General features: G+C 38.0%; 1 protein-coding gene across 4 annotated transcripts in view; it reads left to right on the top strand.

The window, feature by feature from the left end:
- Positions 1–20,855, top strand: part of LOC117213549 (amphoterin-induced protein 1) — a 169,422-nt gene that overhangs the window by 136,674 nt on the left and 11,893 nt on the right. For 3 of the 4 annotated variants that reach the window (XM_033458966.1, XM_033458967.1, XM_033458968.1), the window contains exons 3-4: positions 16,186–17,087; positions 18,143–18,665. In XM_033458966.1, the coding sequence (XP_033314857.1) occupies positions 16,186–17,087; positions 18,143–18,665 (1,425 nt within the window). Of the gene's footprint in view, positions 1–3,930; positions 4,038–16,185; positions 17,088–18,142; positions 18,666–20,855 lie in introns of those variants that run through there. The other variant, XM_033458969.1, reaches the window with a different exon arrangement.

Genomic DNA, 20,855 nt, shown 5'->3' with positions numbered 1-20,855 from the left:
ATTATCTAAGACATCGACGAATTGTTAATTTCCAATCCAAACCAAAAAATTGAAAATTATTACCTTTACATACATAGCATAAAATATCCAATCGTTTCGTTAATGAATTTAGTGGGGAAACGTTCGAGGAATGCGTAGTTTTACGCGGTGATATAATTCCCTGAAAAAATATCTCGATAAAGGAGCTCCGTTCGATTTACCTCCGTCACAGAAGTATTCTGAGGCAAAGTAATTTGAAAAATAATTTCTTTTCAACAAATAATATTTGATAGAGGAAGGAGATGGATTCTGATACACGTTTCTGAATATTTCACGGAATCAGAAGTTTCTCATTTGCGCGTCTACGGCTGATACACCGGAACTCTTACAGCGATGTTGAAAGATCAAAGGATCGTGCAAACGAAAAAAAACGCACAGTCCCCCTAGCTTTGCCAGTATCTTGAAGCTTTAAAAACTAAGTTTTGCTTCTGACTGTTCAGCATGAAAAATAACGCGCGCCTTTAAGACGCAGTCTTGATATCTTTTTTACGTCAACCGTCGTAGTTAACGGGAAAATAATCGGGTTATAGGAAAATACATAGCGGCGATTGTTAAGAGGATAAACTATGTATGATTTTGCAAAAGCAAGAATGTGGAGATGAGAAGACGTTGAAGTTTCTGTTGTTACAAGCTTTTATGAAGCTTTTATACAGCAAAACGATATTTGAAAGATATAACTAACATTAGAATACAAATATTTTTTCCTGCATGAGGTAACGTATGAATATTAATTTCAGTAATATTTTTTCTTTAATTACGGTATGTACATTGCTCATGAATGTACATAATAGTATTTCTAATATTTACAGAGGTAAGTACTGTAAAGAATTAAAAATAGTACAGTGTTATAATAATTTAAATGAACTTTATTAAGGCCAATATTAAATTACAATTGTACATGAAATATGTATGAATACGTATGTTCTCTATACATATGTGTATATATAATTTGAATTTAAAGTACAAAAGGCATATACCAAAGAAGAATATTCTTCTTTCTAAAGTTATCTTTCAAGTTCATTACAACAGCGGAACAACTTTGTTGTCAGGAATGAAGGATTCGAAGAAGAAAACTCAATAACACAGAGGTTCTAATCAGCAACTAGAGTTTCTGAAATTAATCTCAAACACGTCAGATACACCTCAGAAGTGTCTTTAACGAGCTTCTGATTAACGTTGAGACGAAGTGAGCGGTAGCAAGTAACGCATTCCTTGAATGGTTTACAGTATTTACACAATCATCTGACTTATTTGAAAAGTTTACGCAATTTCCTGTCGCGTCACGTGGCCTGAAATATTCAGAAAACTTCTCGGAGAACAGGGTGGCTCCACCGACAAAGAAGCAAACTCGCGTTTGCTCGATACGTTTCTATATCCGTAGGAACATGAAATGCATGCTCTCCAAACCGGTTGCTTTCGATCAGCTATCCGGATCAACCTTTGCTTTGAATTCTTTTATCTAGTGTCGATGTACTACGATCATTGCGTTGGTTTACTGTGACTACATGATCGTAAATAAGAGATTCGATTTGTTTATGAAATAGATTGTAATAGATTGTAATAAATAATAGATAAGAGATCTTAATTGACCATAGATTTTAACACGTGCGCTGTTAATCGGATTTTCATTAGGTGCTTATATTATAAACATTTCCATGAATTACCGTTGATCGAATTTCATGATTTACACTGAATTTTTCATAATTTACGTTCATTACATACATACATTACATGCATTTACTACATTACGTACTTTTTCACCAATTACGTTCATAGCTTTTACGAATATTCTGTTGATAAAAATTTAATGTAAACGTCGTATCAACAAACATTCCACGTATAATACTCCGCATATAAAAACAAAGTATTTTCTTATACAAAATAATGAGTGTTTGTCACAAATTGCAACAAAGATAAAAGTCACAATCGAAGAATAATAAAACGCGGTGAAAATGGTTTCTTGTTAAGATTAAGGATTCACAAATCCAATAAGGAATTACATTTCGCGACAAAGAACATTGTCGTCGCATAACAGAAGGAATTAACGATTTCCAATACGATATTAACGAGATCGAGAGTAATAGGGATATACTGTTACGTACTATATAGCGCAGACAACGTGACAGCAAATACCTACTTGTTATCCTCGACGTTCTTCATCCCCTTTTCTCTTTTTTATTCATTTGCATTCGCTAGAAAAGCGAATGCAGGATAGAACGAAAAAAAGAAGATGAGATATACAAAGACTGCTAATCATCCTTGCAAACCATCCCGATCCTGGAAACTAGACATTAAGGAGAAAAGGTTTTAGCTACGGGATTAAAAGGAATTTCGTTTATTGCATTGCCTCCACCTTGTCTCTTTGTCGCCCGATTATCGTTCACTCTACAGTAGGTGTAATAACGAAGAAAGAAGGAACGGAGAAAAAAGAATATCGTTGATAATTACACCGACTGGAAAAATGGCCTTCTTTTTTGCTTTTTCCGTTTTACGTGCTTTCTCCTGTCGACCCGTAGTTTTGATGCGGGAACGAATCTCTTTTTCGTGCTTTCTTGTACCAGTGAAAGAAAATTACCGAGGACATGGCCTCGTAGAGTAGGTTTTAAATCCCGCGTACACCCCCCTTGGATAAATGACCACGCAACTGAAGATTTACGCGAGCAGTTCTCATTATCTGGCCCGTTACCATAACGTGGTCATTATCGTTTGTTCGTAATTTTCTGGTCGCCACTCCACGCTTTTTCTACGAAAGATCTCCGTACCGATTAGGACGAACGAACGCGAGATTGTTCACCGAGTTTTTCATTTTTATTCTGTTGATTCTTGACAGAATTGTTAAGAGGAACACGCGAACGACGATGATCTAATCAAATCTCGAGATCTCTCTCGTTTACAATTCACTGAAATTTCTTTTCAAAATCATTACAGTTGGTAATTTGACCTTTCTTTCGGAAAATTCTTTCGTTTGAGACTTGGTTCTTCAGAAAATCGAGTTTGAAAATTTATCGAGAATATAACACGAATCTCTCAGAAGCTAAATCGATCAACTCCACGTTTTGTCGAATTCTTAAAAATTATATTTATCTTGAACAAAAGTTCGATTCTCTTCCTTCAATTCATTTCTAGAATAACTAACTGCAATATTCTTCTTTTCTTTCATTTATTTTTAGAACAGCCTTTAGATCTGAAATTGAAACACTGTACACTCTGCGACTGTCCCTGTAAAATGCAATATGTCTTACCTCTTATTATCTTCTTAGACGTATACTCTGATATATACCCGTTTCGATTGTCCAGATGAAGTTGATCCCCAGGGATATCCCATTAGATGGATCAAGCCGCGTAATCTTAACAATCCGCTGAAAAATACAAGTTTCCTACAATGCACAGCTGCGCCTTGTTTGACATCTGTGTACTTTATTGTATCGCGTGCTATGTGTTTATACGAGCAGAGATAGGAACGGAAATTATAGTGTAGCGCTTCAATCACGCCGCGTCAATAACAAAGGCGCGCCACAATTCTTCCAATTAGTTTCGCAAGTTACTTCGTGCCGCGCGAGTATCTTCAGAAACGGGAGATTCCATTCGCAAGACTAAATAGCAATGATTAAAGTATATCCGTTATAAACTGAATTGCGTTTATGGATGAAAGCGTCTATAGAAGAATAATTGATAAAATAATAATTTGATTCTAAAATAATATTGTTCGAATACGATGAAATTATAATCTTCTCAATTTTTTTGAGAAAATAGCGGATAAAGTGATCGTGTGTATTTTATGTTCTATGCGATCGGTATCTGTAATGAAACGAACGCTTGTCGAATTTGTGTTACAATCTTCGTAAGACAGTGGATATATTTTTCTCGGTTTCACACTTCGTTATGACATTGCCTCGGTTCATGATTACATCGAGGAAAGCTGCAACATTATGTCGATCAAGTATTTTTTCTGCGGACGTTTTTAAAAACGGTTGAGAGAAACAAGCAAGTCTGCTCACGTAAGTACATGCTGTTAATTATGAACATCTTTGTCCTCTTAACCTTCCTTTAAATTTCACATCGTTATCAATGTCACGTGTGTCTCAAGAGTATTTTTCTATCGAGTAGAACTATCAATAAAACGCTACATAATTTCATCCTCTCCTCCGTGAAACTTACTCTGTTTAATGTATCCGAGCCAAGCCGAAACGTTAGCTACAACTAAACTCAACCATCACCATGATGCCAGATCCAAGCATTCTCCACCAACCTAATTCTCCAGTAGCTACTCGTAAATTAAAATTAGACTGTTCAAAAACTAACATAGGACCGCTCCATTTTCATTTCCACACTCCAAACAACGTATCAAGAAAAAGAGCCTCGAGAAACACGAAACATGCATATACATACAGATTCCTTAATGTATATAAAGAATCATGTGTGACGTTTCTAATCTTCGTAACACCCTGTTCGTCCCAGTTAACACCGGCAAGCTCGGCGTTACCAAAATCCTCGCTTTCCCCTTGTTTTTTTTTTCAAACGAGCTGTCAGTCCCTTCCATTTAAACCGCTTAAGGAACACGCGGAGGAGATAGGACGCCGGAAGGACGTCGGTAGTGACCCATATGATCCTTCATCTACTTACGTAAATACGTAAGTGTACATGTGAGTGTTCCCTCAGCGTCGACATCGTTCTTCCTTAGAAATCTCCCCGGAGACGGTTGTATCTCGTAATCACAAGCGGTATTCTGGCGTTCGTCGGTGCTCGTGCACACGTAACACGACGCACATGGACGCGTTTCGTGCGTGTGACCAAATACACGACGAGAGGTTTAGTTACATAAAGGGTGCGATCCCAAGAGGGAGGCAGCAGGTGTATATCGACTCCTCACCCATATTAATATCTTGCTTCGAGCCTTCTGGGGTTCCGTCTTGGTTTTCCCCGTATCGCTGTCACATTACGGGAATACGAGCTGCAACCTAGAAGCGAACGTAATGGCGAAACGCTCCTCCGCAAGTGTTATCGGCGAACGCTTCTTAGTCACGTCGAACTCGTACATGTGCTCGTGAATACTTGCTAAGTTTTGTCTCTGATGAATATCTTTCAATAATTTTACAATTATTTAGGAGACTATATCGTTCGATATATGGAGTGGCTTTATTAGCAGATGAAAAGATTATATTCTCCCGTAACACGATCATGTAATTTCTTTCCGATTGAAGTACTATTTTAACACAATGAACTTGATACCATTGTTTTCTGTAATATTATATTAATACCCTTTTTCATTGTCAAACGTACGCGTAATTAAAGTATTACTATTCGTCAAGAACAATGGTACAAAAAGCCTCTTTTATATTGTGATACTATGGAATCACGAAATTAACCGCTTTTATATTATATTACATAAATTATATTTTTTATATCCATTCTCTCAAAAAGAATGAAAATTCCTATTCGCAATAGGATCGATCATTCGTTATATGAATCACCAGTTATACAAATTTCTTCATCATACAATGGATATCATCGGTATTATTTTCGAGATAATAACTCGCTTAACCTCGTTATTGACCGCGCTTCTCCTTTCAAAAATAATCGCAGGATTGATCATAAAAATTTACCGAGCTCGGGCAAACAGAAAATGTGGAAATAATTACGGAAGCGTTTCGCGCAAGAGTCGATGGAATCGCGTTATCAGCGAACGTCATTACGCGAACAACTGGCGTCGACAGTATCGACATTCATTGGTAATTAAGTATTAACAGCTTATCGGTGGAAAGTGACCTCACGTCGAGAGTTCAAGCTTCCCTTCGTGCACTATTCGCGCCGCCTCTCATTTATAATTAGAAAGTTGATTACTTGCAGTGGCTGCGTCATACATTCGGCATATATACCAGATACGATCCCTCTTCGAAAAAGAGCTCCAATTCTCCGATTTCTTTCTGGGGGAACGATTAGATTATTCACAGACGCAGACGTCTGTTCAGAGACGCTTATAGTTCGCTTCTGTTATTTAAATACAGTTATTTTTGGTAGGAAATAACGATTAAGATATATTTTTATACAATTAGCTCCCTACGATCCTTCCTTAAGTTTGTTTTCACATTGACGAAAGAAAAAGATTTGAAAATTTGGTCTTAAATTTTGGTGTATATGTCTTTATAAAAATATCAGGAAAGATATGTTTCTATATTTAGGAATTGATAAAATAATATCATGTGTAAAAACATAGAAAAAAGAAAACTAAGTAACGTACAAGAGAATTAGATCGTACTTTTTCAACCTTTAAAAAGTCGTGCTTGATACAATTAAGCACAGATTGCAAGAAGGATCAATTATCTAAATTTTCATTGATTCTTCCTTATTCCTGAGCACAACAGCGTGCTCTCACGAACTTGGAAACGAGGTTGAACGTTCGCACGTGACATGCAGCTCCTCGAAAAATAGTCAAATTATGAAATATCTTGCGAACTCTGTTCCGCCATAGTACATCGACCGTATAGTATACTATTTTTATTTTTCGATGCAACCGCGTCGAACGCTTGGAGTATCCATTATTGGATGAATAACGTATTTTGTATCGTTAATATACAGTGGTCCATTAATTTTCGCCCGGGGTTACAATTACCTCTCGCTTGGAAAGCTTTCCGATTTTTAACGGAACATTCTCGGTTTCCACTCGGTTCTCACCGACCAATGAAAATATGAAAATAGCGAAAATTTTTTGAGCATCAAAACATCGTCGAAGTCTGGACGATATTCGAATTCTCTATCAATGGCACCGGTGTATTTTGGGTTTTTAAATCGATGCTGGTTTGCTTTTTCCTGAAAGGAAAATGTTTCCATTGTTTGTGCGTTCTATGAATGAGCGTTGAACGTTGTTGAATTATTGGGCATGAATATGAAATGATTATACGCGATTATTCAAAAGTTATAAAGTAAAACATTAGTTTTTTATAGATTTCCTCTGGCATTGAATACAAGATACAATTTTTTGATAATAGAATAGTAATTAAAAGTATGTAAATAATGTATTGGTACTAAAGATTGAGAGAAATTGCATCGCATATATTACACATACATATAACTCTTTCACGTGTTCCTCTTTTGACGAAAGATCTAAGAAAAAAATATTTTCTCATGTTTTATAAAATCCAGAACGTAATCTCATGCGAAAGTGCTATATAATGAAAAATTCTTTAAATTACTCGTTTTATTGTAGAAGAATCTTACATCTTACGATACAAGATATATGCAATTTCCATTTCTTCAATCGATATTCAAATTTGAAGAGCGAATATACCTCTTGAGAGTTGGAACTTATTATCCCTGAAGCGTACTTCAGCTCCTCAAATTGAAATTTCTCCTCGGTGCAGCATATTTTGAACTAAAACGTAAATTTCAAAGTAAAAACAATGATCGATCATAATAAATGATGATACCATATTATCCAGCACCATTTTGAAATTTACACTGTAAAACGAAGCCACGCGATAATAAATCGAGTGTCCTTTTAACTTAAAAAAAACTCTATTTCTAGCTTGCTTTATGCTTCCTACAGTTACTATCTTTTTCCATAATTAAACACAATTCTCCTTTTTTGCACAAAGTAGTAGCTCCTACATCATGTTCGTGTTTCACTTTAACCCACTAAAGATCAAAAAGTAATTTATCATTATGTTATAAACAGTTGAACTTTCTTTTAATTTCGTATAACTACTTCTACGTGAGACAAACAACAATAAAATATTAAACAAATTCGTCTCCCTTTCATAGTCTCAATACTAAAATATAGAATTTGATAATGTATCTTGACTGAAGAAAAAGATAGCAAATAAATTGTCGTGTTAACGTAACATTGGTCTTAATGGATTAATTAAAATTAGGTCGAAGAATGATACAAACAGAGAATGAACGAACGCGATGTGGTTCGAATGAGATAACATAATCACACCAGGGAAATATAAAAACTGGTGGTGTCTATGCGGTTTGCTTTCGACCGACCAACGATTTGTATTTCGACCGAAGCAGTTTAGCGAAAACTTTTCCTCCGCCGTTTCGTTATTACGCGCCCCGGTGGTGGCCCACTTTGAAACTGAATCTTCCCCCGGAGTTCTCACTCTAACTAGAATATAATGTACCGTATATAGACGACACCGCCCCTGGGAAGAACGAACTCCCTCGATGCTCTCTAGATCTCGACCTGCGTTCGTTTTCTCGCGAATCGATTCCGCCTCCTCGAAAGGCACTCGGTCCGTGAATAATTACCCGAAACTTCTTTCGCAGCCAACAGCTATCCAACCTCACGGAGCACGAGCCAGTTTCCCAGTTCGCGACTGTATGAAAATATCTCTCGTTCCTGATGGAACTTTCGCGTAATAAGGGACAAACATCCTCCGGCTTTTTCTTGCATCATCGCGGGACCGGAGATTCGATCGATAGCTCGACCAAGCGTGAAACCTGTGAAACTTTTGAAATTTTTATTCCAAGATACAACACGAATTGGCTCGTTTCAACCTCCTCTCTCGTTCTTTCTTCTACTATCTTCTTTGCTCTCTGTCCGATAATATGGTCGTGAATTTTGCACGAAACGAATCAAGTGCCGCGGATATTAAATAAAACGAAATGGCGGATGGTAATCGTTTCGAGAGCAGAGGTTAAAGGGAAAGAATTCATTCACGGTCTGAACGATTTAATTGACGGCAGCGATCGTCCGAGAGAGAAAGGAAAATCTTGATTCAGTGATCCGTTTAGCGAATTTTGTTCCTGTGAATCGTTGTTACAAAATCTTTATGTTTTACCATGGTATCTCTTTAACGTTGAGTTTGAGGTTTTAAGAGTCTTAAAGTCGCCGCGATTTTTACTATTTTTGAATCTGCAATATTTTATAAGATGTAAATTCTCAGATTGATATCGATTTGTTTAAATGTACTAGGAGCAAAAAAAAAAAAAGAATATAAATATCGTATCAGATTCTGTATGTCTGTTGATATACAAAAATGATTGCTTGTTTTTTAATTATACTGTTTATAATTCAAATGAATATCCTTTTATACAACCACTGCCTCGTATTTTCATTTAATTTCATCAAACAGAATTCACTCGTAACTACATTTACGTTACTCACTTATAGAAAATTTTTTCACCAACTTTAAAACCGTATTCTGTTATGGCATATAATAAATTAAATCGAATTAAAAGAGAGAATATTCCCCAGTAAACAGCACCAGCCCATTTTACTCTCGTGTTGCTGTATTCCATCCTGATGAATTAAAAAGATCGATTAGCATCTCGAATATCCATGAATTTATATGAACTATTTTATATAACAAAATTTAATTAATACTGTAGAATGCAAGTTCTAAAATTTTTGTTTGAAGACAAGGAATATATCTTATCACACGAGCTGAATAAAAATAAATTCTTTAATATTAAAACTATCAAAATGATCAGTTCTCAATGTTTCATAGAAATTTGATAGATTTATTACTGCGCACTTTGGGGATTCATACAATTTTTTTGAAAATATATGGACAAGAATTTTTTTATTTGCATTATGTATTTTTCCGTTGTATCTTTCACTTTGATTTGCTTTGTATAAATTGTATGCTACAGTCATCGATAGCTTTAGCGTTAATCACAATGCGAGTTCTAACGGTGTTGTTGGAGATATTAGAAAATTTATGTGTACAATTGGTGAATGTCAGAATCGATAGTGTTTATTCGATTGATTCGGTCGAGCATGACACGTTGCTACGTTGCTTGAAACTCCACGGACCGTGCAGGTGCATATGCAATGACAAATTTCTGCGGATGATTAAACGCAACGAGCTCTCGAACAACCTCTACTCGGAAAATTATGCATGGAATAAAATGCCGAAGTGGGTAATACGATCGCTTAACGTAATCGGGGGAATTTATCGTGAAAAAATCTACGAACGTAGTCAGCTCGATGCATTGACGAAAGTAGTTTCATTAACGCTGCATTTAATTATTGCGTGTCGTTACTTCGTGCGCTGTGGTGAATTTCATGGTATAATTTAATAATAAATGCATTATTCGTATATGTCTATTGATCGAAAATAAAAAAGGCAGAATTCTTTTTTACGCAGTTACAGAATATTATTTCAGAAGAAAGAAACGAATCAAAAATTAAGATAAAGAATACAAACTTGCGATGATATATTTACAAAAATATCTCAATACATTTTAATAATATTTCAGATACACCTAAAAATAATAAAACAATTAACTGTTTGCAATCAATTCTCAGACAACTTTCAGTTCTAAATATCAGCTTAGTTCCAAACAGAGTTTTAATTCGGCTGTCAATCGTTTCCTTTCAAGATAATCAAGAACTTAAATTTACCATTTTGTTTGGATCATAACAAATTTACGTGGATATCAATTAATTATTCAGTCATTCAAACAGCGCATGAATATTTCACGGAAAATATTCTCGGCGAGGAAGGAAAATAATCCTGATTTTGGTGCCAATTTATGGAAAGATGTCATCGAGTTACAGTTTACGATATGTGCTATTGACAAACAAATCTCGGTGTATAAGCGAATTAACACACAACAGGTTTCCGAGGAACGATTTAATTAACATATCGTATAATTATATCGTCGAAACTAGACAGTGCACGTAGTATGATTGTCCGAAGCGAACGTGGAATTTGTATCGTCCGAACGTATCTATGACAGAGGCGACCGATAGGATTTATAATGGCCTGGCAAACCGGCGATCACCTCGTAATTTATTGGCTGCCGCTTCGACGATTACTCGCGAAATAGCGGATATTAAGCGAGGAGAGTCTCGTCGATGAGAGGAAGCTTTTTGCATGTGAAAAGATCCGTTAATCGACGCTCGAGTATACGTATGAATCGGTTTCTAGGAACCGTGGATCGTTTAAAATCTTGTTCAGGATGGAAATGTTGCGAACACTACTCACACTCGAAAAATTCAACATACATATGTATGGGTGTATATGCAGACACGAAAATAAAATACGGTGAAAATACGAAATAACTTTTTTCCGACTTAAAAATGCTACGAAGCGAACGGACCGTTGAATAAAAAAAACTAGGGAAAAAATCGCGAACCTCGTTGGCAATGGCGAAGATTGGTTTAGCGGACGGAATAACGATTTTCGAATTCAGCGTGGATGTATTAACCGCAAAGCGTCGAATACTCTGGAGCTCGGGGCTCGCCGTAGCGATTTTCCGAGATTGGAAATTCAATTTAAACGTTACTGTAAATAAAATCCTAGCCCTCCTCCTGTTTCTCTCTGGCTTGCATCGAAACAGACGCGTTGTCTCATTCCTGACGAGCTGATAATTCTACCGGGATGCGGTTTGTGCGAGAAAAGTTTTACTCTTGAGATAAAATTTCATTGGCAATCGTAGCCTGAACTTTCGATTTATTTAAACCAACGGCTGCCTTATACTTGGTTACCCGACAGATTTAAATCTTGACGATTTTAGGATAACATCGAACTTTGCGTGCCATGAAAGAGAATCAATAATAGCCGCGTTCCTGTATGATTCATCGACTAGATATTGACTTTTATAAGAGAATACATTAGTTAGCTTAAATTTTTAACGTCATCGTAAAAAGATCAAATTTTTAGTAAAATCGTGCGATCTTCTGAAAGAAAAATGCGTTTATAAACAGTACTACGTAAATACCCATTGCCAAAAACCATAAGACGAGATCACAATCTTACTGAATATGGGCACACATGATCGATGAAGTTTTTATGAAAACTCTACGGCGGAAGAGGCAGCATGGCCAGGGATGATTTTGATTGATAAACCTAGTCTGAATTTGAAATTTCAGCCGGTAAAGAGAAAGACAGGATTCGTTATCTGACATTTTTCCCGGCTATGCAAAGCACCGCGAGAGGGCTGGACTTGCATGCACGCGTGCCTACGTAAAGGACGTATGTCCACGTCAAACTCCTTCCGAGTGTGCACGTTCTGGAACAAGGCACGTAGTACTTCCCTTCCGGATAGTGTTTCCAAAGGACACACCACTACCAGTTCGCCTCAAAATTCAGCCTTTCTCTATATTCTATATAGAGGAAGTTCCACAATTATAGATCAAGTAGAGGATGGTGATCGTCAGTAGGAACAATTACGATTTAATATGCATGTGTTTCATTTTGCTTTATCTTTTAAGCTTTAAAGGATTAAAATTTCGATAGCTGTTAGCGATATAGATACATACGGATTGTTTGCAAGAGACAAATGGAATATTGTCAGAGATATTTTCTAAGATTTTAAACTTAGATATCAACGTTTTTATTCAAGATCATATTCTCCAAAATTTGTACATTTTAGACTCTCGATGCCTCTCCAATTTACTTGGAGAAATATACTTGGAAATATGCTTTAACAGCATATATTTTGATTGTTATAAAATATTTGTCAGAATATTTTTCCCTCTGTAGCATCTACCTTTGCCCTTTTCCCGGTATTGTCGATATTTACTTCGACAGAACTTGAGGTCCCAGCGTGAGATGATTAACGCTGTACATGCGCGGCAGGCTATATAAACTGCTTACTTTTGCCTTATGCATATCTAATGTCCTGGTTTGCCGGATATTTACAAGTCAAATGCGAACGATCGATGCACGTTACAACGATCAGGTGAAACCAGTACGGCGCACAGACGCTAAGAGAAGAGGAAGAAAAAGCTCGCAGTGTGAGTCTTGAGACTGTAAAAGAGACATTAGCAAAGGAGTAGGAGCATAAGAATAGAAAGAAGAAAAAAGAAGACGAAGAAACAGATAGGGGCGGACGATGGAAAGAAGGAATGGAAAAAGAAACGTGAAGAACGATGTAACGAGCAATGAAGCTTGGAACCGTATTTATTTTGTCTTGTAACGCTGGTTCACCGCAAAAGCCGGCACGAAAGAATCGTGCCCCTAGTCCTCCGACGATAAAGTCCATGGGAGGATAGGACGAGGTGAAGTACGCGAACCATGAGTTTTCCGTAGCGGGCGGAGACTTCGAAAAGTTCTCCAGCACGAAGGCATGGGGTTGCACGCGCACGACCCTTGCATGTGGAAAGTTCTTGCGATCCACAAGGGCTCTACACTCCCTGAAGGATCTCGATTCTCGGCTGAAATAAATACTCGAGAGGGAATCCTCTGCTGGCCTTCCAGCATAGTTCTATGCTTTTCTGCATGCTCGAGGTTAATCAATTTAATGAACCTTACTACCGTTTGAAAGATACTCACGACGTGTATCTCCTTTATGTTGTATTCAGAACAGTATATGGGAATAGGGACGTTGTTTCGAGTAATCTAGTCGTTTTATTCATTGATGATTATCACTGAAATTTTGTCGAAGGTTGTACCGTTGGAAGCAATATTTTCTAAACGATTTTCACTTTAGAATAATTTTAAAAGGCTTCTTAGTTTCTTTTTTAAATAACTTGCTTGTAATGTTCGTTCCAAGGAAGGTACAAAATTTGAATATCATTCAAAGCGTTCCTTGTTATATAGCGTGTGCTTTTATCTTTATTCTACCGTTGTAGTTAAATATTTATAGACTTTATATTACATGGAATTTAAAATTTGCTATTATTTATAGGACACCCTGTATATCTATAAACACCGAGGGGCGATATTTTTGTTATTATTGTGAGTGATAAACGGTATCAAACGAGGATTGTTTTTTCGCTGTCAATGTAGAAAATCTCGTCGTTTCGTATCGGATGACGATCGTTTGCATCGAGCGTTAATTCCCGTTGATAACGCCATTTTTTCAATTCTGACCCGATTATCACGTAACACTGTTCGCACTGTCAATTAAGGGAGCATTTTACGATGTTTTTATATTCGAAACTGGCTGACAGCTTACCGAGCGCAGTAAATAACACGATTCGAAGATTGAGCGAATCCTGGCTGTACTATCGAACGAGCGGCATTGATCGAAAATTTTACCGCAGTTGAAACGTGTAAAAAGCGTATGGAAAATAACGCTGCCAATTTTATTAGTGAAACCTTACTATATTAACATTTGCAGTTGTTGTTTGTTGCTAATTGGTATCGAGTGCTATTGGTGATTAATCACAGAGACGTAATGTTTAATTTTGCTTTATTATCAAATTTTTATATTTTAACCTTGCTCCCATTTTGGTAAACAAGAGGGAATTGTAATATTTGTAATATCAAACATAAAATTAGAAAGATATAGTTGGGTAGAAAATGATTGAAAGGGCGTAGCAAAGATAGGGTGTGTTCTAAGCCATCAACGATATTAATATTATACAACATAACACAAGTTAACTATGCTACTCTTGCATAATAATAAGTTTGGTAGGGAAACAAGTCAAATTGCACGTAAAATGTTGAAACGATAAAACTCCAATACACCCTATGTACATACGTACTTGTTCCGATTGGACACGGAATTTCAGTGCAAAACGATCGGAATGAAAGTCAACCGGCTGACACGGCGTGTCACCCAATTACACGATCAGGTTATAAATATTTGATCATGGAAACCGCTACACGTAGGTTGCGTGGCGGCTACTTGATAAACGTAGTTTGTCGAGCGTGTACAGGCCACGTCACGGTCGCGAAATAGAAGCGAACGATAACCGAATTGGTGTAACCGACGTAAACGCACTCGCTTATGTCGAGACCCGCGTTGGGAATTGACGTTGTTACAACATGTTCGAGAGTGTTCCCAAAGTAAATCGATTCATCTCGGTACACGGGATCACATTTTTCCTATTTTCTTTGCTTTTCATCGTCACATACGCCAGAGGAAAAATATGACTCGGCCTTGTGTTCGTGCGCGCCTTCCTTCCATTCTGCCCTTTCCACCCTGGATTTTTGGAATAAATTCAAATAGTAAGAACGTCTAGCGACATCGTCGTTGTCGTCGGTGCTCAGTCTACGTTTTCACGACCCTTTTCTCCGGCCTCCATACCCGTCGGGAGGCACAAAATGAATTGTACCCGGTGGTACCCGCCGGTAGAAAGAGTAATTTGATGCACAACCTCGAACTCCCGGATGATAATAAAAGGGGTAAAGTGTGCTCGGCGTCGTATTGTATTAATTTAAGTTCAGCTATCCGGCGCGGCGTCTACGGTCGAATGTGCACCAAAACGATATTAAGTTAGATTGCTAACAATGTACGTTAAGTTGGCCCACCGCAAGTTTCTAGTTTCGAGATTAACAGAATGAAGTAAGATATATAGAAAAGAAAAAAACGGACCGAGTATTACTGGATAAGAGGGTAAAAAAAATAAAATATGAAAAAGAATGGAAGGCTGGGTGGAAGAAAAAGACGATAAAAAAGGGGGTGAAAGAGCACAACTAACGGAGATGGCAACCGATGCTGACGGCTCGGAAGCATCGCAGAGAACCGCACTCGTAGACTTCCCCTGATAACAGGGAAAGTTGAGTTTCCTCCTGTTGATCGCGCTACTCGGCTTTCCAACTACACAACGTCCGAGAAGAGGAAGGTTTTGCGTAAACCTTCCAGTTAAAAATGCTTTTAATTAAAAATCCCGCTGCTAACACCCTACAGATCCGTCGACTGGATTACGACCTATGCAAAAAGTACCAATTGACGATGGTGTGCAGAGCATTGCGCTGTCTGAACTTTATAGTTTGAATCTACGTGGATGTTGTATATAAAAGACCCCGCTAGAATCCCAAGTGTTTCACTTGCTTTTAATAGTGAAAAAAATGTTACAATGATCCTAAAATTTAATAAGCAAGAATGTATAAATCGATGCGATTGGAATATGCAGAAATTTTTATGTACATGTAGATTTTGGTTCATGTACTCATACAAATTAATGCATATAAGAAAAAAAGAAAAAAGGTCATGAATATCAATAATAATTAAATTAAATTATTATTATTATTATTACTATTATTATTATTATTATTATTATATTCTCCACTTTACTGACAATGGATAGCAAATTACCGTCCTGAACGATAAAATACGAGACAATGAGACTTTAATATAAACCTCTTAGTGAAACGACCAAGTTGCTAACACAAACGGGCGATTACGTCCCCAAATTATATATCCAACCCCTTTCTACCCTTCGGAACGAGTAACGCGCCCGTAACCAGTACACACTTGAACATGTTCTAATCTAGCCCGTCATGTTTCTCTTGTTAACAGAAATCCTCGGGATGGAGCTAAGAACGGCGAAACTGTTACTTTACTCGACGCTGGTGGTCGTGGTGTGTTGGAGCCAGGAATATTGGACGGGGCTGTGTTCGTCGTCGTGCAAGTGCAGATGGATCTCCGGCAGGAAGACCGCCGAATGCATCAAGCAGAATCTCACGCAGATACCCAGCAGTTTGTCGCCAGAGATTCAGAACTTCGATTTGACCGGGAATCGTATCATGCACCTGATGCACGACTCGTTCAGTCGGGTGCATCTAGTCAACCTTCAGAAGCTGGTGCTGCGAAAATGCGAGATCGAGTCGATCCATACGGACGCGTTCAATGGCCTGAAGATCGTGATTGAGATCGATTTATCAGGAAATAACATTAAAACCTTGTATCCCGGTACGTTCAGGGAGACGCAACGATTGAGGGTACTGTTGTTGAACGAGAACAAGCTGAAGGTGTTGGAAAACGGTTTGTTCCACGATCTCGCATATCTACAAAAGGTGATGCTGTCTAACAACGAGTTAGAGCGAGTGGAGGAGGAAACCTTTCGTAATCTTCCGGAATTGCGATTGTTGACCTTGGATGGGAATAATCTGAGCGTATTGAGGGTCCAGAGCTTCGAGACGTTGCCAAAGCTTGGGAGCCTAGAGCTGCATAACAATCCATGGAATTGCAATTGCCGTCTGAAGAAATTTCGCGATTGGACGATAGAACGAAAGCTGTATACGAAACCCACTACATGCCAGCAACCAGCTACCCTTGCAGGGAAGATGTGGGACGAAATCAGCAGTGACGAATTCGCTTGCCGACCTGAAATCTTCACGATAGGACCATCAGTGAAGGTCGAGGTTGGCAAAGGCAACGTCACCTTTTGGTGTAAGGCTTCTGGGATCCCACGACCGCAGGTATGATATCGTGTATATACGTCGTTTGCATTTTTATTCGTTGCATAGCATGGGGAGAAACTCTGTTAAACGGGGTTAAAATAAAATAGGACGGAATGCACACCGTGAAGTATTGTAAAGCAAGACGCAATTAAGTCCGAGAAATGTTGACTGCGGTAATCTACAGTAGCTTACAAGCTATTTAGTATACAATCTGGCTCGATGCGGAGGTTAGATCCGTTGGAAAGATTGCGCTGGTTAAGCCCGCATTCAGGCAACTTAGCCTGAAAGCTTCTAAACGATCTCCGACTCAACATTGTTTTCGGATCTCACCGTGGAAGAGATCTTTTTCTTAACGTTTATTGGCTATGATCTCATGTTTTGTAATTTTAATCGTAATTACTTGGATAAGATACAAGCTAAGAACATGCGTTCTTTTGTAGAGAATGTCTTAGTAATTGTTAGTACTTTCGGTATTTTCGAAGGGTTTATAAAATAGATCTGTTGAAAGAAGTCTTTTGTGATAAAACAAATGAATACTTTGTATTAAAATGTTATAAACTACTAAACGAAAATGGTATCTTTTAAAAAGGTCCATTGTCTCGCCATATCGATTTATTTCCTCGACGTATTATACTCCACAACAATTCGCACAAGGTCCGCGTGAGCCACTGACTCAAAACTGTGTGGCGAAATTTCTATGATTTAACGAAAATGTCCTTGCGGAGAATAACACATGGGCAAGTATGAAAAGGAGAAGGAGAAAAAGTTTGTGAAGAGAAAACTGCGTCTTTTGAAATCACGTCCTACCAAAAAAAGAACGCAGTTGGGCGAGCGTTTGCATACGTTAGAGAAGCCCTTTAAATTTTTCGTAGCACGAAAACTGAAAATTAAGGACATCCTTAGAATTTTTTCGTTTGTATGTACACTTTATTGCCATCTGAGTAAATTACAATCCTCTGATGTAGTTTCTGACAAAGATAACAAAGATACAACAATTTTAGATTATCAAGACACAATTACCATAAATTCGAAGATTAATAAAATGTTTCAATCGTTTTACTTTTGTATTTCAGTTGGTCTGGGTACATCGGTCGAGAATCTTGAACAATCATACGAGACGACACAACGGAGAGAAAAACTACATCCTGAAATCGAGCCACGAATGGCTGAACCTCACGATACCGGACGTTATTTCTTCGGACAAGGGTGATTACGTCTGTCTGGCGAAAAGTCCGGGCGGAAATACAGAGAAGAACGTGACCCTGATTATCGCTGGTGACGCCATGGGCGGCAAGGACAATATAATTAGTCTGCCTCTCGCGCTCGGTTTGGGCGTGACCGCGTTGCTACTTCTGGTGGTGACCGTGTCCTTTTGCGTGTGTTATTGTCGTCGCCGACGAACGAGGCACGACGAGAAGAGCTTAGAGGCCGCCTCGATGGAGCACCACGGCCTCGGTGAACAGGAGAAGTCCCTCATCACGACTATAAATCCCGTGGTGAAGCCACCCAGACGATACGAAGCGCCTTCGGTGACGTCGCACGGCACCGAGATGACAGAGCTGAACCGTACATTGCTCGACAACGACTCAGTCTTCGGTCAGTACACTGCTTACATTACTAAACAGTGCGTGGCCAGGTGCTAGCTACTAACCATTTGTTAGCTTCCGAGCGGCGATTACGTCGAGACGTTCGCGAAACGCTCGACGATCAACCAGGCTCGATGGTCGTCTACTGCTGCTCGCGTGCATCGTACACGAACACGAAACGAGGAAATCGAACGAGTAATGGGTTTCCGACTGTGAACTTTCCGAGGATTGATGTTACGTAAATATTTCTTTCGCGTTTGTTCGGTGTCGAGCGGAAGTTTTTAAATAAAATTTAAGTTTCGATTAAAATTCTAGAAAATTATTTGAACGAATGGTAAATTTACACGGGGTCAAGAAAACATTCGAAGAATCATGGAAATTTTGTACGAATACGTTAGATATATTATACAAAGGATATTGAGGCCTGTTTGATTACGGTGCTAATGAAATTTTGATGTGTTTTACATAAAGCATACAATATTATGCACATAAATGTTTTCTATGGAAAATGTTCAAATATTTTCACGAGTCAGTGTATATTAAACAGGGTTACTCTTGATAGGGTCAAACACTTCATACATATCGAGTAGATGGGGTCAATTTAATTTTTATAAAAAGAGTAAGCGGAGAGAAAGGTAATTTAATTAAAAAGTATATGTATATTTTTTTCAGTATCACAAAATACATACTTGTGGTACGATAATCAAAGAAAGGTCTCTAACAATCGTAAGAATATAAAAGGATATCACGAAAATGTACATGTTATAAAGTATATAATATACATATTTCATAGGCGTCTTTTATATTTTTCATTTCGAGAAGGTTACGATTCTATGAAAAGAAGAATTGCATTTAGAATTAGCTATTACTACAAAAGAAATAATATTGTAGAAAGTTATATAACTAAACGTTCCGTCGTTTTTTCTATTGGCTGTTTTATTACTAACCGTAAAAAGGGATATCATTGCAGCAAAAATTGCGTAACTGGGTGTGCGTAAAGTAAAAACACTGAATAAAACGGAGTTCTTTGTTTCTTCCGCGAAGTATCCTTTAACTCGTTCTATTGAACAGCGAACTAGAAACTATGAATGGAAATTTATGAACAATAAATTCATTTTTAATTAAAACGCAACAATAGGCCATGAAGAATAGACTGCGCTCATTTTGACCCCAAAATTTACCGATAGAAAGGTCTAAAAACGTTTTGTTTTCAAAAAAAAAAATTTCTCCAAATATCGAGAGTTCAAAATTAGAGTATGACAAACTGTCTCTGTTCGTGTACGTATTCGTGATACAACGTAATACGATGTTTCGTGGCAAAATCATCGCTGATATTGACACGAAGATCAATCAACGGAACCGTGAACAAAGGAATTTCCCCGATAAACGGTGCGCCGAAACGAAATCCAATTTAGATATTGTTAACACCGCAGCCATTAATCTTCCGATTTCCTTCGAAAACATACGTTCGCCTCCGTTTCGGAACTGGGTATCGTCGCTAATTAAAGGACGGAATAGATTAATTGAATCGTATATATGGCGAGTGTATTTAACTTTAAGACAATCGTGTCGGCCGTAATGCTGGCGAGGTTCAGTAATCCCGTCGACAGATAAATGAGGCGCCATCGATCCTGGGTGAACGAATATCGACCAAGACTGTTGCAAGATTAATGAGAGCGTGCAACATGTAATGATACAAAGAGAGAGAAAGAGGAAGCGAGAAATATAGTGAGAAAGAGAGAGAGAGAGAGAAAGAGAGGTGAAAGGCATTCGTCATTTGCGTCTGGTCGTTATTGATAGCGTTTTTCTCCGCGAACAACCTCGTTTTCCGTAAAAGAAATGCTGCATGCGAAATGCCTGTGTCCGACGTCGGCCTGTCGTTTAATTAGACACGACGTAATCTAATCGTCGTGTTTCACAGACGTATCGCGAAAACGATTATTTTGATAGACTTGTAAATATATGCATATACGATCGTTTAAACGCGCGGTATGGATAAATTCCATGTATAATGTACGTCGATGCGGGTAACCGTTCAACAGAGACCCAAGTATTTTTGTCCTTTAGCTTACGGCTGATATCGTGGCGTTGTACATAATCTTCTTCTCGCAGAGAGCAACGATGACGATAATAACGGCGATCAACGAGAAAGACGAGTCGGGGGTAATTGCACACTCTGTAGTTCAATTTTTGTGTATAG

The sequence above is a fragment of the Bombus bifarius genome, unplaced genomic scaffold, assembly GCF_011952205.1.
Source record: "Bombus bifarius isolate JDL3187 unplaced genomic scaffold, Bbif_JDL3187 scf7180000009125, whole genome shotgun sequence".
Taxonomy (NCBI): Eukaryota; Metazoa; Arthropoda; class Insecta; order Hymenoptera; family Apidae; genus Bombus; species Bombus bifarius.
The sequence above is the reverse complement of the archived record's forward strand: the minus strand, read 5'-3'. Positions and strand labels throughout refer to the sequence as shown.